The 27,323-nt window shown below is 35.8% G+C and overlaps 2 protein-coding genes and 1 non-coding gene across 9 annotated transcripts in view; 1 reads left to right on the plus strand and 2 right to left on the minus strand.

The window, feature by feature from the left end:
* The window catches only part of LOC5575585 (disintegrin and metalloproteinase domain-containing protein 10), a 290,899-nt gene that overhangs the window by 138,550 nt on the left and 125,026 nt on the right, over positions 1-27,323 (plus strand). The gene's annotated exons all lie outside the window — the stretch shown is intronic.
* LOC110677102 lies at positions 6,091-13,466 on the minus strand. Of its 2 annotated transcripts, none has more exons than XM_021847795.1 (2): positions 12,782-13,466; positions 6,091-7,994 (listed from the first exon to the last, which is right to left on the minus strand). In XM_021847795.1, exon 2 carries the CDS (start codon positions 7,837-7,839, stop codon positions 6,469-6,471), a length of 1,371 nt encoding a protein of 456 aa, XP_021703487.1. In that variant the 5' UTR covers positions 7,840-7,994; positions 12,782-13,466; the 3' UTR covers positions 6,091-6,468. The 2 variants fall into 2 exon arrangements, with proteins under 2 accessions (XP_021703487.1, XP_021703486.1); XM_021847794.1 differs by having other exon boundaries at positions 6,091-8,069.
* Trnan-guu lies at positions 19,767-19,840 on the minus strand. Its single transcript has one exon. It is a non-coding gene; the product is annotated as a tRNA-Asn (tRNA).

Here is a 27,323-nt window from a genome sequence, read left to right on the forward strand (position 1 = left end):
TTACTTTCAATCACGACTCACAGTGGTCGCATCCCATACAAATGCTGTCCAAAAGTACAATTCTCACTTAAAACGTGCAAAAATGCTAGTTATTTGACAAAACATGATTTCCAGAGGCAATTTGATAGAAATAGTCGCTGAATCAGAAAATTGATATTTCCGGTACATCTGACAGAATTTGTTTAAAATAGCACATCTTTTTAATTTAATCAATGAAATTCGTATCCAGATCAAAATTAAATGAAACGTCATTATTTCGATACCAATTTAAAATATCGTGGGCAAGCTCAAGGTGGATTTTTAATCTATTAGGGAGCTTATAAGCTTAGCTTAGCTTAGACTGACTACACATATCAATGGTTGCTATTCCGTGATTGACCAAAGTCAGTGAAGATGCACAAAGAATCAACTAGAAGTTCGGCTGGGATTGACCATAATCTTCTTCAGTGTGCATAATTCAGTGCCTCTATTTATACATGGTCAATAACGACGCCGGCCACGTCCTTGCAGTCAGGTGGGATTGAGGGAAGGAATGTTAGTGTGTAACCTTTGCTATTTAGAGTGTTTTCCTCTGCATCTCCACAAAGGCTACTGGGAGGGATGGTTGTCAATAGTGAGGATCGTTGGGTCACAGGATTCACTTTGATAAGCGATTAGACCATGATAAACGATTATTTGTGACATGCTTAGGAATATAATATTTTCAATAGACATGGAAAATTTCCAAATAGGAGTAAATAATGTCGTTACTAAAAGCAATATTCCTACAGCTGTTAGGACGAAAGCATGTGTAACAATATTTTACTCAAATTGAAATAATAAATCGATTGGTTGGACCATAACATAGTATTCTTATGCCGACACTTACAGTAGCGAACCATTCAAAGTGTTTTGAATAAAATGAACGTTTTGCAAGTCTATTTTCTAGCACAGACAAACAGACCGAACCATTCAAAGCTTTTTTTATAAAAATAAAGGTAAGGGATTTTATATGAAAAATATAAAACAAAAAAGTTATGAATAAGAGTTTATGCCGACACTTACAGTCACGAACCATTCATAGTTTGTTGAATAATCATATTTATGTCCCACTAGACTGATGCAAATTTTGAAGTTTTTGCCGCCCTATGCTTAAACGATGTCAATTACGATGAAAATGATCCTCCCAAAATATGAAGTGATTCTAAAGAAATTTGGTTGTGCACACGCTGTTTGAAGTTTATATGGAGATTACTATGGAAAAGGCAAACCATTTGTGTTCAACCCCCTAACTGTGCATCATAATAATCTATGGAAAAGTGAACACACTCATCTCATCTGGAAACTTCCCAGCTACAACTTTGCCGAAGACCTCATTTTGCTGGGACGTAAGGATCATTTGTTATTATTGATAACAAAGTCTATATCATGCTGAGATGATCATTCAATTACTTTCAAAGCAACACTGCTTTTTTGCTGTGGAACATAGTAGCCTGGATTACTTTGATCTATTCTTCCCGCCATGAGCACCACTGTTGCCTGTCGAACAGTTGGTGAAGCACATGCTACATGCAAACCAATTTTATGATGATGACTAACAATTTATCCCGACGTCAAATCGAAAAGTGGTCTTGGGCAAAGTTGTAGCTGGGAGGATTTCACATTAAAAGAATTTGTTCACTTTTCCATAAAATTTGATGACAAAGAAATTAAGGGCTGAACACAAAAGATTGACGTTTTCCATAGTAATCTCCATATAAACTTCAAATGGGGTGTGCACAGTCAAATTTCTTCCGAATCACTTCAAATTTTGGGAGGATGCTATTCACCATAATTATAATCGTTTAAGCATAGGGGAGCTAAAATTTCAAAATTTGCATCACTCTAGTGTCCCACCGTTGTAACGATTAAATGTGCGGTCATATATATTTTAAAGATTAAAAAAAAGCATGAAACGAGCTCACCAATTGATCCTTCATACTTGATCGAGCAGCCACAATGTTCAGTTTTATTTGAAGCATACATACTAACTGAGAAACGCGAATCTTTTTTCGCACTCGCGCCACGCGGACCGAAAAGATTTGGTCTGCAAGAGCATGCCATGGAATCGGAAGACCACACACTACTAACCTTTTAATCTATTAGGGAGCTTATAATAACAAAGAGTGCGAAATTGTTAACAAGCATGATGATCTACTGGGCTGATTCGTAGTGTAACTAAAAATATTTTATCTTATCTTGGCGCAAAATAGCGCAAGTGAAGCCATAGTACATCGAATACTATGGAGTATTTGCCACATATTGAGGGTTAAACGATCATTTTAGAGCGTTTCCCAGATATCTTGCACCACCTATGAAAAAATGCCTTATTTTTTAAGAAACTCTATGTTATACACTTCTTGACATTCTCAAATGGTAAACATGTCAAATATGGTTCGAAATATCTTCAAAACAAAGCCTAATGTATATTATTTCGAATGAGACCGGTTGAGGAAGATTTGGCCATGATTTAGTACAGAAACTCAAATTTATGTAGAACAACTTTCACGAAGTTTGGAAAATTCAAAAGGGCTAATTTCAGTTGACATCTCTCCTGGTCATATGCTGTGAAAAATCGAAATAATCACCAATCGATCTGAAACTTGCATCGACTGACCTGGACTACTTATTTCGATGCAATTTTCAATGGTATCAATTAGAAGGAAAAGCACATTTATTTACGTCTTTTCTTCAATGAGAAAAAGTTTGCAATCTTTAAGAATTTCTGGCATAGCACGATTCTTATTTCAGAGTTCAAGTCTTTTACGTAAGTCCATCAAATTCGAAAACATTGACAACGATTACTGAATCGTACACCAATTTCACAACAATTCGAAATAAAAAAAAACCCTCGTAGGGCATAGAATCGATGGCTCGGGGAATAAAAGTTACATTGGATTCCCGGGTAGAGCGTTAATTATCCCCAGAAGCGAAAGTCATAAGGGGTTTCCATGGGTTCAGTGTTAATGATACAAGAGAAAGGCACCGGCAATATTGTTTGTTATGAGAGACCACTTTGCTGCATCATTAATGTGCATTTCCATAGAAATATTCTCGGATCAAAATGGGAGAACACACGCATAATGATAAATACGGTCTCTGATCAATGTGCTTATAATGAAGATTCCTTTAGTGGGGTTTGTTACATCATCTTCCTAAGCAGGGGGACGGACCTGGTGTAGTGGTTAGAACCCACGCCTCTCACGCCTCCCCAAGATGGTCACTAAAAATTTCAGTGACGACTTCCTTCGGAAGGGAAGTAAAGCCGTTGGTCCCGAGATGAACTAGCCCAGGGCTAAAAATCTCGTTAATAAAGATAGAAAAAAAAATAGATCTTCCCAAGCAATTTCTGAGTTTGACCAGGAGCAGAGTTTTATTTGCTCTTGATCAACAGGTACGATGATAAGTTTTCATTGATAATACAGCGTAACAAAAATCAAGGATCAAATTATGTATCTCCAGTAGATTTGGGATTGCTGAATCTGATGCCGTTCTCAGAAATGTTCTAGCATCTAGCACGTCAATATTTTAGCTAGAGATCCCCAAAGTTGTATAAAACACTAGTTTCATTGATTACATACAATTTAAGGTATGATTTACCATAATTTTTTGTGATTTTATCTACCAAGCATGCAAAATAGAACTTTAACTTTCATTTCAGATAAAATTTTGTTGAAATTGTACGATTAAATTTGAATTTAATCGATTTTTCCAACATGCTTGTCCGTACAAAATTCTTCGTTTCTCTTATATGGCAAAGTACAATACTCTACTTTTTTATCATCAAAACATAACTTTGGAACATCGAAATTATTATGCACGTTGTTGATCGGTAATGTTACATGCATGAAGTTTAAATTATGTGACAAATTAAGCAAATAAATTGCCATACAAGCTTGTGAACTTGCATGCAAGTTGGCTGAAATAATCAAATTTTGCATTTTCAAAAGCCAATATCTCAAAATCTAGACGTGCTATGAAATTTTTGAAAACGGCAATGGATTCAGCAACCCTTACTCAAGTTATGAGCGTAAGTTTACGAATTTCAGAACCAGACTTATTGGAACACCAATATTGATATGCAACTCATGTTACAAAAAAAAAATCTTATTCCCTTCAATTTCCCACAGCATCCATCCCTTGAACACCAGATTGACTTTAATCCTCTGGCACCCAGCAGAGCAAACGCCGCGCCCCACACGGCTGGATAAACAAACATCAATGGAATCGCAAATTGCTTTCCTGCTAGTTTATTGAATGCAAACAATAATTGCGGTCGAACACCTGTGTGAGCCTTTAATGAACGATTCATCCAGGGCAAACTGCCTGCCACCTGCTGCCTTGGCTGGACATCATCAGTTTGGTTAGGTGGGTGTAACTTGTACTCTGTATGTAGATCCACAACTAGTGTGATTGATTAGAGTTTGCGTAATCCACGCGAACTCCGGGACTGCATGCATATCCATTTCCCAGTATCATCGATCCAGTGGATATAATTGTTGTCAACGGAGCACAATGCTAATTAAAAGCGTGCCAAACGTGGTATCAATAATAGTTCGACGGCGTGTAGTTGTTTGCTCGATAAATGTTTTACCAGTTAAACAATGTGCAATTCCGGGAACAGATTCCATCGCTGTGCGCGCGATAATGGTTCGTCACGATTTAATCAGTCAGCCAGCACCGATGGAGCGTGCATAGTTTTTCACGAAAAAAATATCTATCCAACTCGCAGGGCTGGTAGCAGGTCCTTTTCTTGGAGATTTGGTCAATATTTCAATGCATTTTTATGGGACGTCTCTGAAGTCTCTTTCCTATGCAAAATGGTATTCAAAGCTACTTTTATTTCCTAATTGTCTTGCGGTGAATCGTGGCGCAGAACAGGTTCCAATGATATCTTCAGATACTTTTACGCGACTTTTCTACCATTTGGTCAGTAATTTATTCTCCAATCCTTAAAAAACAGCATCAGGTATTCTTCTAATAGTGTTTACTTCATTGATTTCTTGTGAAATACTTTCAGGGACTCAGTCATCTCTTCAAAAATTCCTACACAAATCCTGCCAAGAACAAGCACCAAAATACCAATGAATGTAAGGCCGTATTCAGTGTCGTGTACTAGACTCGATTTGTTACCTTATTACCGTGTTTCATCAAATTGCCGGACGTTTCGAAAGTCGGACGCTGGCCTTTTTCACGGTGTTTTGGGCCGAATTCCGATATTTTACATTTAGAATCCATAATAAAGATGTCTTCTACATTCTTCATGTATTTTTGGGTGATTTAAGGCCAGTGTCCAATATTTGAAGCATCCGGAAACTTCGAATCAACACGGTTTCAAAATACCGCTATTTACCTAATTTAAGGCCACTGCATATATGGTTGTTTTCAGAAATGTCAAAGCACATCTAGTTTTTGAGATAATAATAGTAGAAAACGATTGCAGCCAACTTTTATGCAAGTTTACCTACTTGTATGCATATTTATTTGCTCAATTGGCTACAGAGATCAACTTTTAGGTCCTAAAGACCACGTATCAACAAAGTTTGAAAAGATGCTATGGAAAAGTATAAGGCCATATCAAAAAAACGACGAATTTTGTATGGAGGTCGCAAGTATGTCCAAAAATTCGATTGAATCGATTTAAATCGTGCAATTTTAAATCAAACTATATCTCATACGAAAATTGTGCATGCTTAGTGGATTGTATTATGAATAACAGTTATAAATCAGAGTATAAATTTTGTTTAAAAATCAATAAAACCAGTATTTCATTCATCTTTGATGACTCGTAGCACAAAAATGTGACGTGCTGGGACATTTCTATTGGTGATGATAGATAAAGCAGCCCCAAATTTACATAATTTGATCTTTGAGTCACGTGAAAATATTATTTTTGTTCCGCTGTGGATCTCGTGTACATATTTTTCCAACATTTCTGAAGAACGCCTAGAGGATTTTTTTTCTGAATTTACTCCAGAAAGTCTTTCAGCACTTCAAGGCTACTACCTCCAGTATTTTCCACAGGTATACACTTATGGAAGGGTGTTCATCACTTTCTAAAAAAAAAGGAACTAACTTCCATAATCACCTTTATTCACATATAATATTTTTAAATTACAAGTCAAACACACTTTTTAGAGAACCTCACTGTCCTAGCTCTAAACTAACACTGCCTGATCTTCCCTAACTAGTAAACTAGTAACCTACCTAGCCCTACGGTCAGCTGGGAACCATCGATGACGGCGAGATGTTTCCCATACGATCGTCACGTTTGTGATGCTGAGGTCAGCTGGGAATCGCTGGCGCGCGATGTCTCCCATCCAATTGTCACGTACAGGATCGGATGTCCGTTGTTGTTGTTTTGCCTGGCGCTAACTCTGGCGTGGGAACTATGCTGTGGAAGAACTTGTACAATGATGTTTGGCAGGTTGGGACATAACTCCCCCCTTCCTAGCTTGAACCGCCCCGGTTCAACTCGATGTTGGAAGTTGTAGGTGTAGATGCTTTGATTACAATTTTCGTCCAGATTGTCCTTATTTCTTTGAAAAGGTAAAGAAATATTATTAGAAAGATGAGCATTGTGAAAGTGCCTCCGTATGAAACATGACTATTGGTTGTTTCCAAAAATTCAATTCGTTTTCTGTTGTTTATGTGTAGTTCTTGCAAGGTTTGTGTTTCTGTTGTAATAGTTTTTGACTTGTTGATCAAGGTTGATTGCAGTGGGAGAATCTCCAAAGTGTTGCTGTATTCGAATTGGGTGTTTTCAAATGATTTATTGTCCACTTGGATGGAACAGTTCCTAAAAGTGATAAGTAGTGATCCAGTTAGGTTTTTTGGGCCAAAACCACAACTGTTTTTCAGTTGCACAGTTGGATGTGCATTTTTAATGAGGATTTTTCCGCTTCCAATTGATTTGATTTCTCGAATAATGTTGTATTTTTTGAATGGACAGCTGCTGGGATTCCCTCTTAATAATCGATGAATGCACATATCGTCCGAGACATTTTTCATTGTGTGTAACTTGCACATAATATTCTGTTCAATGTTTACGCAAGTATCATTTACAACAAATGTTTCATTCGTCCCTAGGACTGCGTGCGTGAAATCGATCGGTATTACTTCGTCATTGATAGGAATATTTTCCACCATAATCTGTTGGTAGGGTCCTTGTAGGAATTTTGGAATTTTAATGAGAAACACAATGCATGAACCGTTGTAGAAGGCTGCCGGTTCCAAAAATTCGTATACTTGCTCATCGCTGATAATGGAAATTCCTGCCTTTTCCAATTTTCCGATAATGTAATCAATTTCTGTTGCTTCAAGGATGCTTTTGGATAAAACGCCCACTTTAGCCATGACAATCGAATCCGAGATGTCATCCAAATGTCGTTGAACCACGTCCAAGTTGAAGATTAATCGCTGGAAATGTTGAATTTGTTCCCAGGAGACCTTTATGTTGTTATTTGCCCTAATCTGATTAGTGAGTTTACCTATTTCTTTGTTTTCGTTAAATATTACTCTTGTCAGGTTATTCATTCTGTCTTCAAATTGATTGTTTATTTTTATTTGTTGATTGTTTGACTCAATGAGGTTTTTATTTGAATTTTGTAAAAAGTTAATGTTTTGATTTAATGTTATTAGGTCGTTATTATCCAGGTTTCCAGTTATTGTTTTTACCAATGTGCCTAGAATATTGATGGCTCTCTTTGATCTTTTCCGAAAGCTAAGTTTCTGAAATGTCATGTTTGTTTGAATAAATTTCAGTTTTAAAAGATCCCTAATGTCTTTTGTATTAAAATTTGTTTCTATTTCATTTATCATTATGCCATACTGTTGTAAAATTTCATGGAATGCATCTAATTTAATTGTGTGAACTAACCAGTCGTATCCTTGTATAACAAAAGCTTTACCTACTTTAAGAGCCACAATACCAGGGTTGTCTTTCAAATCAGTAATTTCCAAGTGCTTGCCGTTTGCTGGAAAGAAAAAATAGGATGATAGGATTGGGAGTATGAGGATTACGAATAGGATCCACCGCATTGTGTCCGGATCTGTGGAATAAAATAATAATGTTAGAAGGTATTTCAATTTATAATCAAGTGCCAGCATAATGTTCAATGTTTAGAAGAATTTGTTCCAAATCAGTTAATTTTTATTTCAATATGCACTATGCTTGCACTTTTAAGTAATTTTTCGTTTCCTTTTCAGTTTCGATTTATGAATTTTTCTGGAGTTTTGATCAATTATACATACGTCTTTATTTTCTTTAACCTTAATTTCTGCATATCTTTCTTCATGTTTCAAGTTATTTCGTTTTCTTTGGTAAACAGTTCTGTTTTCCTCGAATTCTTCAGGGTCTTCTCTATTCCGGTTCAGTTTTTCCAATTCCTTTTGTTTACGTTCAAATTGCTTTTCCTTAAATTCCAGGAATAATTTCTCTTTTTGTCTAATTCTCTCGTCAAGGTCCTGTGGGACAGTGGAGTTATTTCGTATTCCATGGAATAATTCTCTTGGTGTCAAATTTGTTTGTGAGTGAATTGAATCGTTATAAATTGCCACTGCTAAATTTATTTTTGTAGATTCAGAGAGATCTTTGGTGGAATTCTTGTTTGATAATATATTATGTAATTCTCGCAAGGTTCGATGAACAATTTCTACGATACCATTGGATGACGATTGACCTACACTGGTGAAGTGATATTCAATTTGATGTTCCTCTAAAAATTCTCTCATTGCAGACGAAGTAAACGAGGCTTCTGAATCCATTACAAGAATATTTGGTTTACCAAGCATTGTTATGAACTTGGCAAATGCTTGAATGATATGGATAGTATTTCGTGTTCGAATAGGTATAGCAGTTGCTAACCTTGAGAATTTATCGCAAAATGTCAAATATAATTTATTTCGAATTATAAATATGTCTAAATGAACAATTTCTAGTGGTTTTGATGGCATTTGAGTAAGTTTGAATTTAATTTTATACGGGTGTCGCTCGTATTTACTTTTTTGGCATAACTTGCACACATTTATGAAACGAGTGATTTTAGATTTCATTTTTGGAAAAAAGAATTCGGTTTTAATGTGTTTATAAGTTTCTACTATTCCTCTATGATTGTAGTTATGCCGCGCTTGAATAATTTGATCTTGTTCATTTTCTTCAATAACGTCGGTTAACAATTTTTCTGTCCAGAATATTTTGAGTGTTTTAGCTCTGGAAAAATAATTTTTGTAGATTATTTGCAAGTTTCGCAGAATTTCGGTTTTGCAAAATATTCCTGTTGTACAGTTTGGACTAGCGTAGTCTTTCAGTATATTGATGAGAATAGCAGGACTGAAAACTGGTTTCTTTATTACAACTCTCGTATAACGTGGAAATATTGTTAAAGTTTCAATGGTATTTTCAGTTGATTGTTCGAGAAGAATTTGATTTTTAAATTCATTCAAGGGTCTTTCCGTACTCGGAATAAAATCACCATCGTCGGTATCTGCCGAATGTTGTGTTATAGAATCATCGCCAGTCTCATGCATTGCAACTAAAGTTTGTTGGTCTGTTTCTAGTCTAGACAGAGCGTCTGCATTTCTATTCAAAGTTCCTTTTTTATATGTTATGTCGAACTCGTATTCTTCTAACTCAAGTTTCATATTTAACAATTTACGATTCAAATCTTTTTTCTGTCTTAGCCATAACAAAGCTTTGTGATCTGTTCTCAGAAGAAATTTTGTTCCATAAATGTAGGGCCTAAAATGTTTTACAGCCCACACAATCGCAGCAAGCTCTTTTTCGGTTGCGGACCAATTGCATTCCGTATCATTCAGAGTGCGTGATGCATATGCAATTGGGTGTTCCTTTGAATCTTCAAATTTTTGCGAAAGGACTGCTCCTAATGCAAAATCACTTGCATCTGTTTCCAAAATAAATCTATTTTCAAAACAAGGATACCTTAATATAGGGTCTGACACAAGCATTTTCTTGCAATCATTGAAGCATTGTATGAACTCATCATCGTGTATTATCTTGGCTCCTTTTTTTAAACATTTCGTTAGAGGTTTTGTTAATTTGGCGAAATCCTTAATGAATTTTCGATAATATCCCAAAAGACCTAGAAATCCTTTTATTTGTTTGGTTGTTTTGGGTATTGGCCAGTTTGAAATTTTCTCGATTTTGTTTGGATTTGGTTTTATACCAGTTTGTGTAACGATGTGACCAAGGAATTCACATTGTTTTTGTAAAAACTCGCATTTGTCCAGTTGGATTTTCAAGTTTGCTTCAGTAAGTCTTGTAAGGACTTTGTCTAAATTTTCAATGTGTTGCTGCAATGAGCTTCCAAAAATAATTATATCATCTAAATATACTAAGCAGCATTTTCCAATTAATTCCTTCAAAATTGTATTCATGACCCGCTGGAAGGTTGCAGGTGCATTTTTTAGACCAAAGGGCATTCTAATAAATTCGAAATGTCCTTTGTCTGTACTGAAAGCTGTCTTCTGGCGATCTGTAGGATCCACTTTTATTTGATGAAATCCTGATTTCAGATCTAAAATAGTAAAATACGCGCTTCTCCCCAGTTTGTCTAGGATATCCTCTATATTTGGTATTGGAAACTTGTCATCAATGGTTTTTTCATTTAGTTTCCTATAGTCCACTACTATGCGCCATTTTTTCTGTCCACTAGAATCTGCTTTTTTTGGGACTACCCAGATTGGCGATATCCATGGAGAAATTGATTGTTGTATTATGCCATCGGCCAACATATCGTTAATTTGTTTATCAACCTCAGGTTTATGAATGTGAGGGTATCTGTATGTTTTTGCATGTACAGGAATTTCATCTGTAGTGTTTATTTTATGGGTTCCAAATTCTGTGCAAGTAAGTTTTTCAGATTCTCTATGAATGATGTTTGGATGCCTGCTCAGAATGTTGAATAGTTTAGATTTTTCTTCGTAGTTCAAATGAGAAGTTCTAATTAGGTGATTTAATTCTTCCTTTGTGTCCAATTTCTTACCAATTGTAGCTTGTGTATGGAATATTTCATAGTCATTTTTGAATGAAATGACTTTTAATGGTTTTGTCCATTTAAAAGTTGTACGATTCCCAAAGTTGGTTGCCAAAGCTTCAATATATCCGTCCTTTGCTTTGTAAACTCCAGATGGAATGATTATCTGATTAATTTTTAGATTCTTCTGTACTAGAACATCATCGTTTGGCAATAATACAGGAATTTTTATGAATTTTGCAGACTGAGCGTTAATGGTTTCTTCCGGTGGTCCATATTTTCGTATTTCGAAATCAACAGTTTTATTAGGCAGGACAAGTTTTTTATTCAACAAATCTATGGATATTTTCAATTCAGTCATTGATTCGTAACCAAGAATTCCATCAAAGAACTTATGAAATTTAAAAAGATAAAATGGAATCATTTGCTTCGTATTAAAAATATCGATCATATATTTCTGATTAGCTCTGTGATTACCCTTGATGTTTGAGATTAGTATAGGTTTGCATGGAATTTTCTTTAAGTCGGGAATCAAATCTGGTGAAATGAAGTTTTTGTTTGAACCAGTATCTATCAAAAGCTTTGCTTTGATTCCATTGTGTAATATTATTCTAATAAATGGTAATCCATTTATTGCGTTTACCTCACATCGTTGTCGGTTTGAGAAACCTGAAAATTTACTTCCTCCTCAAAATCAAATTCATTGTTTACTTCAGTATCTTCATTTTCATCATCGTTAGAATCTTCCACGGTGTCATGATTATTTATTTTGTTTCTATGGTTCGAACGTAAGGAGGGATCAATCTCCATAGGGGAAACTTTTTGTCTATCCGATTGTGGTTTCGTAAATTTCGGAGAAGAATTGGGTTGGTATTTTGTTTCAACTCTTTCAGTTTTGTTATTATTTTTAAAATTTCCAAATGTTTTCTGTGTGTTTGGAACCTGTGTATGCTTTTTTGTTTGCTCCGCGTTTTGAAACTTACAAAGAAACGCGTATGCGCTTTCTAAATCAGCTGGTTTAGACGCTTGCGCGTATCCAAAATATGGCTTATTAAGACCATTGATGAAGGCCGCAAGGCATTCTTGATCGAGAAACTCATTTATAGCCACCCAATGATCTCGGTAACTTTGTTTCTCCTTCGCAAGAGATTTCATACTTTGTATAATCTCTTTTGTCTTTTTATAATACGAATGGATAGAATCATCCATTTTAAGTGTCCACAATTGCGTTTGATATGTGGACATATCATTCCTATCGCCATACATGGTTCGAAGTACATCAGCTACCTCGGCGAAGGTTGTAGGATTGCCATTAACACATATTGTGTCGCGTGCTTTCCCTTCGATTTTGTTTATAATAGTTTGTTCGTAGATGCTAAATGCATCCTGGGTAACTCTTGCTCTGAAGAGTTCTAATGTGCGTTCGGCTGTCGTCAACCATGCACTCAATTGTTTTTTATTCCCATCAAAAGTGGGGATGGTTTTAATCGGATCAGGGATCCTAAATATGTCTGTTTGCGCCACTTCGCGTACTGCAGGGGCAGCATTTTGATCTCTCAGGAAATTGTTTTCCAATTGGAGAGAGTTTAGTCGTTGCTCTAGGGCAACCATATTATCGTACAATTGTTGGAGGTTAATTTGCTCCATATTTGCGAATTTTCGAGCTTTCACTTTAATAAAAGGTCGAACAACTGTTTTGTTTTTGGCCCCGATAAGAGGTTGAAATTTAGGCATGCAATAATTTAAAAGAAATTAAAATTCACACTAACCTTTTTAGATTCTCCCGCTCTCAAGTGGATGAATCCAGCCGTTGAAAATGATGCTTCTGGCAAAGAACGTCGCAAACCGCCTACGGGTTGAGGGGTGGTGTGGTCTTCTCGATGAATTCCGTTCCGGGCGTCCTCAGCTACAGGGTCGAGCTCCAAAAAAACACTTCACGCACTAAGCACTGATGGAACGCAATAACGTTTTCACAAGTTCCTAGTTGCACTGTCTTTTGGTCCAGATAACACTTTTCTTCAACGTAGAGTGGGCCTTTTCGACTGCGCCACTTATGGAAGGGTGTTCATCACTTTCTAAAAAAAAAGGAACTAACTTCCATAATCACCTTTATTCACATATAATATTTTTAAATTACAAGTCAAACACACTTTTTAGAGAACCTCACTGTCCTAGCTCTAAACTAACACTGCCTGATCTTCCCTAACTAGTAAACTAGTAACCTACCTAGCCCTACGGTCAGCTGGGAACCATCGATGACGGCGAGATGTTTCCCATACGATCGTCACGTTTGTGATGCTGAGGTCAGCTGGGAATCGCTGGCGCGCGATGTCTCCCATCCAATTGTCACGTACAGGATCGGATGTCCGTTGTTGTTGTTTTGCCTGGCGCTAACTCTGGCGTGGGAACTATGCTGTGGAAGAACTTGTACAATGATGTTTGGCAGGTTGGGACATAACTATACCTCCGAAAAATAAATTTCTCAGCGACTATCCAAGGTTTTTTCTAGAGATAATTCTTCCACCGATTTCTAAAGTTTTTACTGTAGGATATCAGAGAAAGATTTCTACATGAGTTCTTTCACTAAAATCCACATAGTTTAATTCGAGAGTTTTTGACGATATTCGTTTAGGTTTTTTTTTCAGAAAACCCTTCAAGATTCCTCCAGGAGTTACTACGACGATTATTTTTCCATTTTGTTATATCATGAACGCTTCCCTAGAAATAGCTATTTCGATTTATTTCAGATTAAATGCAAAAATTTATTTATTAAATGATGAAATAGGCAATTTTTATTAATCACAATCGCGATTCTCCATCAAGAAGTGTTTCTCAACCAGGGGTCCGCGGACCCCTAGGGAGCCCGTGACGATCCCTCAAGGGGTTCGCGAAGCCATTGCAAATTTTAAATAATTTCTATCAATCCGGCCGAAATCATCGTATCTTGATAGTTGACATTTTTGAGAAAACTGAAATTTACTTCAACCTCTCTCGTAATGCTATCAAAGCAATTGTCGATGAATATCTGGTAATAAGAAGTATTCACTGGATTACGAAGCTACAATCTTTGCATTGTTTTAAAATCTCAAGTATTTGTATGTTGGTAAAATCTTAGATAAACCTGAGTTTTTTGGCCGATCCATTATGAGCATTTCATTATCGAACTCGACTCATTGCACTGGATATGCGATGACGAATTCATGTCGGAGTTTTTAGAAGAGAAATTTTTTTGCCAGATTGCTTTAAGAGATCACTTTGGTTATCTAAGGACTGTTCATTTAAGAAAGTGGACACGTGTTTTTTACAGTAATCTGTTTATTTTCGAACAAATTCATGAGTTTACCTAAAATACATGGAAATCAACGTAATTTCGATCAAATTCACATAAATTTGAACATTTTTCGGAACTTTTCGAACTGCTTTTTGAACTGCTGATTACATTTTCTTGAAAAAATCGATGGAGCTTGCTTCTCTTCCATCCTTCTTAAGATGCCGTTTGATTATTGCCCAATATGTTTCAATGAGGCGTAGTTCTGAGCAATTTGATGGATTCGATCATTTTTCTACAAATTCGACTTATTCCTTCTTGAGCATCTCCAAAGTAGCTGAAGCATAGTGAGCCGATGCAAATCTCGGAACGGCAGTTTTTCTGTACACCATTTGTGCAGAAAAAAATTGAGAGTCGCCATGTCAATTCGACCCATCGTTTAGAATTTATAATTTTTTTATGTCAACTTTTGTCTGCTGTCAAAATAAACACTTGAGATCACACTGAAACAAATTTTTATTTGTTTTTATGGAATGTTTACACCAAAATGCTAATATTTAGGTGTCCACTTTCTTAAATGAACAGTCCTTAGTGTCATATTTAATTATGGCTTGATTAAATATGGATTCTTTCGCCAGCTTCGATAGATGCTCGGTGACATCCTAATATATTTCAAATTGTTAATTCAACATAAGGCCACAATTTTTATTTTCGATCTAAATATCATTTTTAGTTATCTAAAATCGTTCTATACACGTTTTGGGCAATAATTTATTTTTATTCGCAAATCTTTGAATTTTGGTTTCTGATTTTTATAATTTTTATTTTTGAACATCCCTATCCTTTTTTTATGAAGCCTCTTCTAGTTACTGATTTTTGGCAATAATGAAAATTCAAGTTTTTACAGTATTTTTAAAAATAATACATTTTAAATATTTTTCTGAAAATATTTATATTTTCCGTGTAATTAACGGAAAAACAGGGTTGCAATTATTTTAATACCACCAAGCTTTTCTTCTGTTATAAGTTAATAGTAGAAAAATATAAAAGGTATATTTTTATATTACACCTCAGGCATTTGTAAGAATACAATTTTTCAAACAATTTTCAAAAATACAAAAAAGTTTCAAAAGTCATAAAAAACTTTTTTCATATGCGTGTTATGAGTCAAGGTTTAAAAATAAAATCATTTTGATTTCCGAGCTACGAAAAAATACACAAAATTCCAAAGTGTACCCCGTCTCAAGGCGGAGTTGGGTATTAGAGGGTTAACCTTTTTCAATCGTCTTCTGAATCATAATTTTACCTAATTTTGTACTTTCAAGAATTTAATCCCTCTACCGGCAGCTTCATTTTTTTTACCATAAAACAATATTCAAACAGCGATAACTTTTTCGTTTTTTGATGTTTTTTTCACAAGCCCTCAAAAAACTCTTCTATTTTAAGAATCTGTGTCGATATTGATCATAAGTCATCTAGATCCGGAGAAATTACTGAATTTCTTGGGGGACCGACGTTTTTCTATAACCTACGTAAATAACTCAGTCTACAGATTTTTTTTTGAAATGTTCGGTCATTCGCTGTTCGGAACAATGAGAGTTTCTGTGAAAAAATTAATCAAATTGGTGCAACCGTTTTGGAGTAATGTACATTTATGTGTCTGGTACCAGGCCGTATAAAGATCTTAAAAACTTAAAAAAAAACATCGTTTTGTAATTTTCAGATTTCTTGTAGACAACACAACCGATTTGTATGAGTTTTCCAGAGAAGTTCCTTATAATCTGACATTGTATAGCCCATGTTTTAGTTTTTTTTTGAGAATTGACTTAAAACAAAATGGCAGCCAAAGATTTTTTGTATGGGGAATGTCGGGCCCCCTAGGAACATCTGAATATCTTCAAAACCATATGACCAATAATCAATATTGACGCAGACTCTAAAATTAGAAGAGTTTTTTGAGGGCTTGTGAAAAAATCGTGCAAAAACATCGTCAAAAGAAAAAAGATATCGCTGGATAAATATATCTTTTTTTGTGGTGAAAAAATAAAGGAGCCGGTAAACGGGCTAAATGCCCAACTGAAATACAAAAATGATGGATCTTTTTTTTACTCTTCTTCAATATTTTCGGATTTTTGGGGAGAGTCACCTTTGGCAATAACACACAAAGATTGATAGCAACTTTCATGTTCGCAGCTTCAATACTGAAAATGGATTACATTGTTACGGAGATTACATTGTTGTTTCCTTCAAATCTATAATCAGGATTTTTCGTCAGATTTTTCTCCAATAATTTATGAAAAAATATGATAATTTCTTGGAAGCATCCCTGAAAGAATTCCTGAATACATTCATTCCTTGAGAAATTTATCAATATATAACCCTAATGGTATGCTTCGACAAATGTATGGTTTGAACGTTGTAGAAATCCTGAACGGCAATTTTGGAGGACTTAGAATTTCATTTTTGAACTCTTTGAAGACATCTCTGGAGATAATACGGTATGAGTTCTTGAAGATCCTATAAACAGAGTTTTTGGAGAAAATACTAGGAAAGTAGATAAAATAATTACTGGAGGACAATGGACTTACAGTCGATTCTCCACAACTCGATATTCTATAACTCGATGGATTTTTCGATCACTTCAAATTGCCATACATCGTGCTCTCCATAAGTCAATATTTCTATTACTCGATATCTCCATTAGTCGATGTCACATGAGAGAAAAATTTCCCTCCATAACTCGATGGATATTAAAATCCTTCTTATACGAGGAATCTTGGACTAATTTTTGTATGAAAGTGAATACAAACTTGCAAGTTGTATTAAATGTTAAAAAACATTAAAATAAAAATAAAACATATTGTAGGTAAAAAAAATTGGATTTTTCGAACATTTCGAAAAAAGTTTTTAAATAATTGATTGTAAAATAATATCAACAAAATATTATTGCTTTCTTACAGTACCAATGATAAATGTATTGAAAAAACAGAAATTTGTTTCTTCGATTTTGGGATTTTTTGCGTTGGTATATTCTACAACTCGATAATTCTATAAGTCGATGGTCCCTTGAATATCGAGTTATGGAGAGTCGACTGTATTTGAATAGTTTATATAAGTACTCGTGGTGGAATCTGTGGAGTTACTCATTGAAAAAGAAATCAGAATGAATTCTTGAAGGTATCCTGAACAAAATTTTGGTGGAATTCCATAGGAAATGTGCGAAGCTCCTGTAAATATTGTTGAAGTAATATTTGAATACGAGTAATACAGTAATACGGGCAGTTTTTTTTGGAATGTCACAATGAATTCCCAAAAATTGTTAGAAATATCATTATGGAAATATCTGGTCGGATATTTGTGAAACTTAACTGCAATATCATTATGGAAATATCTGGTCGTATAATTTGTGAAACTTTTATAAACACTCTAGGGCTTTTTTGCTTCTTGTCTGGTCTTTTTTTTCGGAAATATATTTTAACCCCTCTACTAGCAGCTTCATTTTTTACCGCAAAACAAATTCAAATCGCGATAACTATTTTTTTTTTTTCAATATTTTCACACCATATTTTCACTGGTTCTCAAAACACTCTTCTAGTATTAGAATCTGTGTCGAAATTGATCATTCGTCATCTGGATCCGAAGATATTTTGAAATTCGTTGGGGGACCGACGCATAGCCATAACCCACGTAAATATCCCAGGATACAAAATTGTTATCGTATTCGGATATTCACTCTTCGGAACAAAACATTAATGAGAGTATGTTGTGAAGAAATGAAGCACTTTGATGCAGCCGCCTTTGAGTAATGAGCATTTATGTTTTTGGTACAAAATAAATCCAGAGAACTTCAAAAAACATCATATCGTAGCTCTCCGATATCTCCAAGAATATTTAACCGAAATGTATGTGTTTGTTAAAGTAGCTTCTTATTACCTGGAATTGTTTAGTCCATATTTTAGTTATTAAATAAGTTGACGAATAATAAATGGCCGTCAAAGACATTTTGTATGGAAAATGTCGGTCCCCCAAGGAACATCGGAATATCTTCAAAACCAGATCACGGATTCCAGAAGATTTTTTTATGAATAAAATGGTGCAAACAAATATCTAGAAACAAAAAAGTTATCGTGTTTTGATTTTTTTGCGATAAAAACTAAAGCTGTTGGGTTAAGCATGAGGTCTCCGAAGCTCTTCTTTTTGAGTCACTCAGTCGCCACCAACTCTGAACTTGGGTTTTGCGAGTTACATTTTTCGTCAGCACGCGTCATTCGGCATTCCACGTGGGCAGGAATGTGGACAGGATCTTCGAAGCGAATAACTTTGTTATCACCATAACAGCTGCAGCATATCTCCTAGGTGTAAACGCAGAGAGGAAGAGGTTTAGTTACACGATGACAGAATGGATGCAACTCAGCTATGTTTCCGGAAGGAATAGTTTTCCTACAAAAGCCATGTCCCCTCCCAGAAGTGTTTGCAAAATTAGGTTACTAGCCCGGGGAAGAGCGTTCCGGAAGGTAAACCGCAGGAAGTTTTCCTATGAACGAAGGGTTTTGGGATAGTTTGCTGCTGAACTCGTACCGATTTGATCACTTCATTGAAATTGTTTTGAGTTGTGCCTTAGAGGGCTTATTATTCTGACTCACAAGACGGGAATCGTTCATTAGAGTACTGTTTTCAATACCTCAGCAGGGGGTGGAGCTCTGTTTGTGATTTACGATGCAATGGGAAGCGACACTAATCACAGCTAACTACACCCGGCTTAGGAAATTATAGGACGATGTGTGCTGCACAGTTTAATGATAAATTATTTTAAGTAATTAATGTGCAACATACCCTGCTCAGGAAATCGATTGATAGCGAAACACGTGACCTACGGTTTCTTGAAACTATCATTTATAATAGCAGCATCTTTCTATATTATCTATTTGATTTATATTTTGAATAAAAACTTTTTTTCCTGCTTTCAATTGCTAGTTTTCCGCCGAATTTTAAAATTACTTAAAGAACCTTCCATCGGTATTTTCAATACATTTTATTTAATGTCTGATGACCCTTCTGGTGCAAATCCTAAAAGAATTCTATCAAATTCTGAACATTCAGTATTTGGAAAATAATGTAATAATTGTTTCCGAAGTAACTACTAAGAAGATTTTTCTAACAATCACTCGAAAAATACTGTTGGATAGCTAAAAAAATAATGAATAAGAGTAGATGATAACTGAATTTAGTACCATTTAATTACACTAGAATTTGTATCCTTTGACAGATACGCGTATTTCGACCTCAACTGTAAGGCCGTCTTCAGTGTCGTACTCGACTTGAATAAAATATGTCAGTTAACACTTAAAAACAAAGAAATTGTAACTTACAACCCTTAGCTTTTGGGCATCCAAATAGTTCGTATACTTGAATGATACTTCTTGGATAACATTAAAAATATTAGTTTTCAATAGGCGATTAAGTGATTAAGTGATCAAAAAAACTTCCGCCCCCGGGTGGACTCGAACCACCAACCTTTCGGTTAACAGCCGAACGCGCTAACCGATTGCGCCACGAAGGCTCTTGATATTTGAGTCGTAAAAAGCTAACTGTTTCTGCTGACTTTAGACTTTGGAGTCTCTTTTTAATTAATTTACCTTATTTTTCATATGATTCATCAAAATATTAATGTAAAGCCATTCAACAAACGCACAAGTAGGACCAAACTTTTCCGCTTGTGCACCGAAAATAGATCACTACTACGCAGTGTTTTTTTTCTTTGTTTTATTTTCCCGGCGTTCGCGCCTGTCAACATCGAAAACAATAAAGTATTTTTCGCTCTCCGTTTTTTTTTCGTCCACAATATTCCTATCACCAGAACTGGCAGAAATCCATTTCGATCTGTTCGACTGGCTTTCAATTTGATTCATTGAACCTCCACTACCGCCGCGCATTGACAGACACGAACGATTTGTTGCTGTGTTTGAACATCGGAACCAGACGCCATGTTTCGGTTGATAGTTTTCGGTCGAAAAAAAAAAAGAATTGCCAAATAAAACAAGTTTTCTACATTTTTTCAATCGATTTGCATTTGCGCTGCACACGACTGGTTCATAACGAATTGCGTTTTCCGAGTACTGCCCTCTCGATTGAGGATGTCACCACCACGGCGTATTTGGAGATAAAAGTACACCCAATGCCAAACGCAGCAGCAGGACCCGTGCTTTGAACACAAAGCTTCGCATTCCCTTTTATAGCACAGCAGCACACACAAAATATCAATTGGAAGGATTGACTGTGGAGGATTATCGTTCGGATGAAGGGTTTCAGCTGACCCTTCCTGGAAGCGTGCTGTACCCACCCCTCGGCAATCGGCAATGGTGCTCTCGTTTGATATCCAAATGTGGCATCCATTTGATTTCCATGTTGTGTCTGGAACCGTTTTTGATGGAAAAAAATATCATCAATTCGACACGGGTAAAATGTGATTCATTCTAAACATTACATTCATTTCTTATAACTAGGTGTTCTGTGTTATTAAACAACACTATCATCCTAATTTGGTAAAACAAATTTAAGATTTTATTAACATTTTGTTAACAACATATAACATTTCATTTGACGTAGCAGTTCAGATTTTTTACAGTTGAGTTGATTACACCTGCTTATAAGAGAAAAAAACACGTTTTCAATGTACAAAACCTAAATATATAACGCATTAATCGTGGCAATAGAAGATTGTAACGAATTTTGCCTGAAGTTATTAATTATTTTATTGACATTTGTTCCAATGTTTCAACATTGGATATTCTATGTAACTCATTGGTACTATACCAGGTAGGAAGCTTCAGAATCATTTTTAAAATTTTATTCTGAATTCTTTGCAGAGCTTTCTTCCTGGTGTTACAACAGCCTGTCCATATTGGTACAGCATACAACATGGCTGACCTGAAAATTTGTTTGAATATCAAAAGCTTGTTCTTAAGACAAAGTTTTGATTTTCTATTAATAAGGGGGTAAAGACATTTACATATTTATTACATTTGGCTTGAATGCCCTCAATGTGTTTTTGAACGCTAAATTCTAATCTAGTATGAGCCCTAGATACTTAACTTCATCTGACCAATTTATTGGAACTCCTCTCATCGTGACAACATGTCTACTTGAAGGTTTCAAATAAAGAGGTTTTGGTTTATGTGGGAATATAATTAGTTGAGTTTTGAAAGCATTAGGAAAAATCTTCCATTTTTGCAAATATGAAGAAAAAATATTAAAACTTTTTTGCAATCGACTACAGATGACACGCAGACTTCGTCCTTTGGCGGAGAGGCCTGTGTCATCCGCAAACAAGGATTTTTGACATCCCTGAGGTAACTCAGGTAAGTCAAAAGTGAAAATATTGTATAATATTGGTCCCAAAATGCTGCCGTGAGGAGCACCAGCTCTTACAGGAAGTCTTTGAGACCTGGAGTTCTGATAATTAACCGGAAGTTTACGATTTCACAGATAACTTTGAATTATTCTAACAATGTATGTTTCAGTTTTTTTTTCATTTTACGATCAAGCCTTCATGCCAAACACTGTCGAATGCTTTTTCTGTGTCTAGAAGAGCAAGACCAGTAGGATAGAGATCAGATTTGTTGGAACGGATCAAATTTGTTACACGTAAAAGTTGATGAGTGATCGAATGTCCATGGCGGTATTGGCAAAAATTGAATTTTCGTAGATGTGGATCATCTTTCTGTACAAAATGACCTTTTCAAAAATTTTACTGATGCAGGAATGCAAACTGATTGGACGATAGCTAGAAGCTTCTGCAGGATTTTTGTCTGGTTTTCAAATTGGAACAACCTTAGCATTTTTCCATTTATCAGGAAAATATGCTATTTGAAAATATTTGTTAAATATATCAACTAAAAATGATAAGCTACTTTCTGGAAGTTTCTTAATGAGGATGTAGAAAATTCCATCATCGCCAGGAGCTTTCATATTTTTGATTGTTTTAATAATAGTTCTCACTTCTTCCAAATCAGTGTCACAGGCATTTTCGAAGACGTTCTCTTGATTGAGAATATTTTCGAAGTCCTGAGTAACTTGATTTTCAATTGGACTAGTAAGTCCTAAATTAAAATTGTGCACACTTTCAAACTGCATAGCAAGTTTTTGAGCTTTTTCGTAATCAGTTAGTAATAATTTGTTTTTCTCTTTCAATGCCGGTATTGGCTTCTGAGGTTTTTTCAAGATTTTAGATAATTTCCAAAAGAGCTTAGAGCCAGGGTCCAATTGAGAAATTTTATTTTCAAAATTTTTGTTTCTTAATTGTGCAAAACGTTTCTTGATTTCTTTCTGCAAATGCTGCCATATAATTTTCATAGCAGGATCGCGAGTGCGTTGAAATTGCCTTATCCTCACGTTTTTAAGGCGGATCAAGAGTTTAAGATCATCGTCTATAATCACGGATTCAAATTTTACTTCACATTTTGGAATTGCAGTGCTCCTGGCTTCAACAATGGAAATGGTTAAAGTTTCAAGAGCATTGTCAATATAAAGTTTTGTTTGTAAAGGAATGTTAACATCAAGAATAGAGTCAATATATGTTTTATATATATTCCAGTCGGCTCGTAAATAATTAAAAGTGGAGCTGATAGGATTGAGCATCGCTTCATGGGATATTTGAAATGTAACAGGCACATGATCAGAATCAAAATCAGCATGAGTAACTAATGGGCTACAAAGATGACTAGAGTCGGTTAAGACTAAATCAATCGTAGATAGATTTCTAGAAGAGGAGAAACAGGTAGGGCTATCAGAGTATTGAATTGAGAAATATCCTGAATAGCACTCATCAAATAAAATTCTGCCGTTGGAATTACTTTGCGAATTATTCCATGACCGATGTTTGGCATTAAAGTCACCAATGTCAAAAAATGTTGACTTATTGCTAGTCTAATTTCGCAAGTCAATTTGGAGCAAATTAACTTGTTATCCAGAGCATTGAAAAGGCAAATAGGCAGCTATGAAAGTATATTTACCAAGCTGTGTTTCAACTAAAGTTTCAAAAATTTTAGTTTCAAATGACGAAAACAGTTGATGTTTTATAATCCTAACAATGCTGATTGCAACTACCCCACATACCCAATAAAGTCGATCAATACGATAAACAAAAAAGTTAGGATCTCTTTTAAGTTTGGATCCAGGTTTTAAATACGTTTCAGCTGTAAGAAAATTAAACAGATCATCCTCTTTACTATTCAGAGAACGAGCATTCCAATTTAAAATATTTAAATTATTATTTATTGGATCCATCAGAAGAGCGTTATCCAATAACATTTTGATTAGCAAATTCTACACCAACTTGGACTGCTTCAGTCTTAGTGGTGGTTTTGAACATTGCATCAATCATTAGATTCAATTGTTCAGTTAGAAAATTAAAATCAGAAGCATACACATCACTTGAAGTGGATACATTATCTGATGATTTTCTGTTAGAATTTTCGGTAGACGAAGAGGCGGAGTAGAAGTTTCCTGTGGCGGCAGGGTTTTTTCCATTTGATTTGAAACAAGTAGAATGGGTACTCATAGTAAGAATAGGGGAGGAGTTCAAATTACCTGCTACGATATCGGCAAAGGATTTTCCTTGGGTAGATACATTCGAAATTAAAAGATTCGAACGGCTACCCGACGGAACAAAATTAGTTTGTGAATGAGCATGATTATGATCTTCCTGGTGGGTATGATTCCTAATCAAGCGATCGTTAACTGAAAAATGAGCATTGTTCGAAACTCTACCAGGGAAATTCCGGACACGACCGTTATCGTAACGGATATTATCTTTCATCTGCCTGGCACGAGCCTCGACGACTCGCCTACGCGAAGGGCAAAATTTGACTTATGATTGCCCCCGCCATTGGCGCATATAAACTTATCGGTATCTTCCTTCACTGGACAGACCGTGAGAATAACCTCTGCAAATCATGCATTTAGCATCCATACGGCCATTTTTTGTACCACTTTTGGCACCGACGGCACTGAGTGGGGTTCTGGTAATTTCCTCCAGGTTTCTGGAAATGTTCCCATGTCACACGGACATCGAACATAACTCTAGATTTTTGTAAAGCTTTGATATTACTTAGATATCTTTTGTAAAAGTGAACTAAATAATATTCTTGAGAAAGCCTTTTCAGAAAATTGCCAGATTGGGTTCTCTTTTTCATAATGATTACTTGGACTGGGGAAAATCCAAGTAAATCATTTATTCCATTTTTGATCTCTTCAGGTGACTTATAATCATTGAGAGACCTTTCAAGACGACTTTGAACAAACGTTCAGTTTTGTCATCATAAGTAAAAAAAAAATGTGCTTCCTCTCTTCAAGATGTTTGAGAAGAAGTTCGCGATCTTTAAGAGTTTCCGGCAAAACGTGACAGTCTCCTTTTTTTGCGATTTGGAATTAGAGCTTGATTCCCCTAATGGAGTTCAAGATCTCCTGCCTAAATCCCCCAAATTCGGAACAACTGACCGCGATAGGCGGCACTCTTTGCTTCCTCACTTGAATCATAGAGCCTGGGCTAGAGGCTGCTTCGATTTGGTGTTCGGAAAATTTGTCTAGAGCATCGAACTGGTTGCTCATTTCGATACAATTATCAACATTATCCATTTCACTTTAGGAAGAGAGTTCGCATTCCGAAGAAACGCCCTTTCTTCCATTCTTGCCACGTTCAGTGACAGTTTTAAATCACCCTTTTTTGTAAGGAAGTCGTGAATTCAGAGGTTCACCCTTCCTTTTGTTTGTAGTTGCAACCATGTTTAGTGAATAAACGAAAGAAGACGAGACCTCTTAAGAGGTTTTTTTTCCAAGCTAGCGACATGGACACCGTCATGAAGGATTACCACCGCTAGCTTTCACCAACGGGTTCAACGAAAAATCGAAAGCACGGATCCAAACAAGGATCGTAAAGGGGTCAATGGTAGAAAAGATAGTACTGAAAAGCACTGTTTTAGTAGCACTGAAAAGTACCGTTTTTAATTTTAGCACTGAAAATTAATGTTTTATTGCTTTAGGTAGTTTTTAAGAAATAATCCAAGAGCAGAGGAATTCGTGAACGCACAGCACGAAAGTACGATGCGCACTGTTTTATTTATGAATTGGTTATGGCATGATATTATGACGACAGATTATGATTTCTGGAGTCGAGTAAATGGGAGAATTATTAAAATTGCAATAGATAAAACTAATGCGATTACTCCTCCTAATTTATTTGGAATAGAACGATTAAAAATTTGATAATTTACGGAGAGGATGCTTGGATATCGTATTTCTCAACCGTTGGTTGCAAAATTGATGGTCATTTTTTTTCGTTATTAACGGTTCCAGACACACCGTGATTCCGTAAGCAAATGCACCAAGTGAATCGTTGCGCCAGCTTACCATGAAAACCGTCCGTTGAGCATTACTCAAATCACGTTTCGGAAATAATTTCTGCGAGGAATGGCACTGTAGCATTTTGTGGGGCTTTTGTATGGATGGAAACAGTTTGTGGAGCTGGAGTTTCGTTTCATATACAATCAAGTCTGTTGTAGCAAATTTGACAGCCAGATGAACGAACGTGGAGCATCGATTCCAAGTCAGGCACGTGCGATAATAGAACACTGGGCAGATTATAGGAAGGAGAAGCGGTTCGGACAAAAAAAAATGCACACGTGGTGCTGCGACGCCTTTGAAGCTGGTTGTTTTTTCTTCTGTTCTGAAGCGAACAAAGACGGAATTCTAAAACAAGGTCAAGAGGGTGGTGTTTGCTTCTAGAATGCTCTCACGATTCAGATCCCAGTAAATATTTGCATACACCCTAACCTTGATGTTGCACCCTCAGGTTCTGGTAAGTCGTCATTGATAAAATGTGCTGCTCTTGTGTTGTTGAGATGAATCGTTTTTGGATGGGATCGATTTTTCTTCATTTCATTGTTATAATTATACTCGAACCTATCATAAAATGTTTTTTTATAACCAAAACCAAAAATCAATAAATTCAAAATCTCTTATCGTGGTTCTTTTCTCCAAATATTGGTTACAAAATAGCTTTCAAAAAAATTATGTTATCAAAAGACATGTATATTTCAAAGATGCGTAATTCTACGCAAGCATTACTCTTCATAATAGCTCTCTTTTCTTCTAATACACCATCTTGATTAGACCATTATATCTAAATTTTACGAAGAGTGGTATTGGGGGCTTGTCCGGTATTGGGAGATCTCCCCCTATTCCTTTAAGAATTATCATTGTTACCTAGAGGTAACATAATCTAAAAGTGTACTGTTTTGTGATAACTTTATATTGCACAAAAATATCCTTGAACACCAATTGGATAAAGCATAAATTGTGTCGGTCCCCTCCTGCCTGCCATCCAGAATGGAGGTTCAAACACGCGGCACAAATGATGACCTTTTTTTTAAGAGCAATAACAACACGATGGTTTGTAAAGTAATCGAAATAATGGCTCCATGCTCCGGTAATGGTTTAACGCCTTCACGGCTCCCGGAAGACTGCATCTTTCGTCTAAATCTTCCCAGATGCCATTGGTTTTGGTTTTGGTAAGTCAAGTGGTGGGTGATGCTGCTTCTGCTCTGCTCGGTCAAACCCAGTCGGCACAATGCGGTCCATTATTGACTTCTTCTCAGAGGGAATAAAGTACGAGAGTGCATCGAACAAAAACACACACACACTGTAGGAGAAAGGTCCCATAAGGTGGCCCATTTTTATATGAAAAAAATCAACTTGTAATAATCTTAAGTTACATCATCACTCAAATTTGTTCATCAGGACCCCTAGAAGCTACTGTGACAATTTGAACGGAATCTGTTGACTCTAAAAGGGGATTATATCCCAGGAAGGTGGAAAAAGCTGACCGAGATCATAATTTGTTGTTCCAAAATTATTACTGACGATCATAATCAGCTATTGGTTTGTTAGAGATAAGAGATAAAAGATCAAAAATAATATCAAAAATTAATATGGAGAAGTATTGAACTCTTGTTAAGATATTATAAGATCAAAACAACATGTGGCAA

Source organism: Aedes aegypti, chromosome 2 (assembly GCF_002204515.2).
Source record: "Aedes aegypti strain LVP_AGWG chromosome 2, AaegL5.0 Primary Assembly, whole genome shotgun sequence".
Classification (NCBI taxonomy): Eukaryota; Metazoa; Arthropoda; class Insecta; order Diptera; family Culicidae; genus Aedes; species Aedes aegypti.

What these genes read in the sequence shown, in the direction of transcription:
- LOC110677102 (XM_021847794.1), bottom strand. Translation starts at nt 8,058, where the DNA reads ATGCGGTGGATCCTATTCGTAATCCTCATACTCCCAATCCTATCATCC.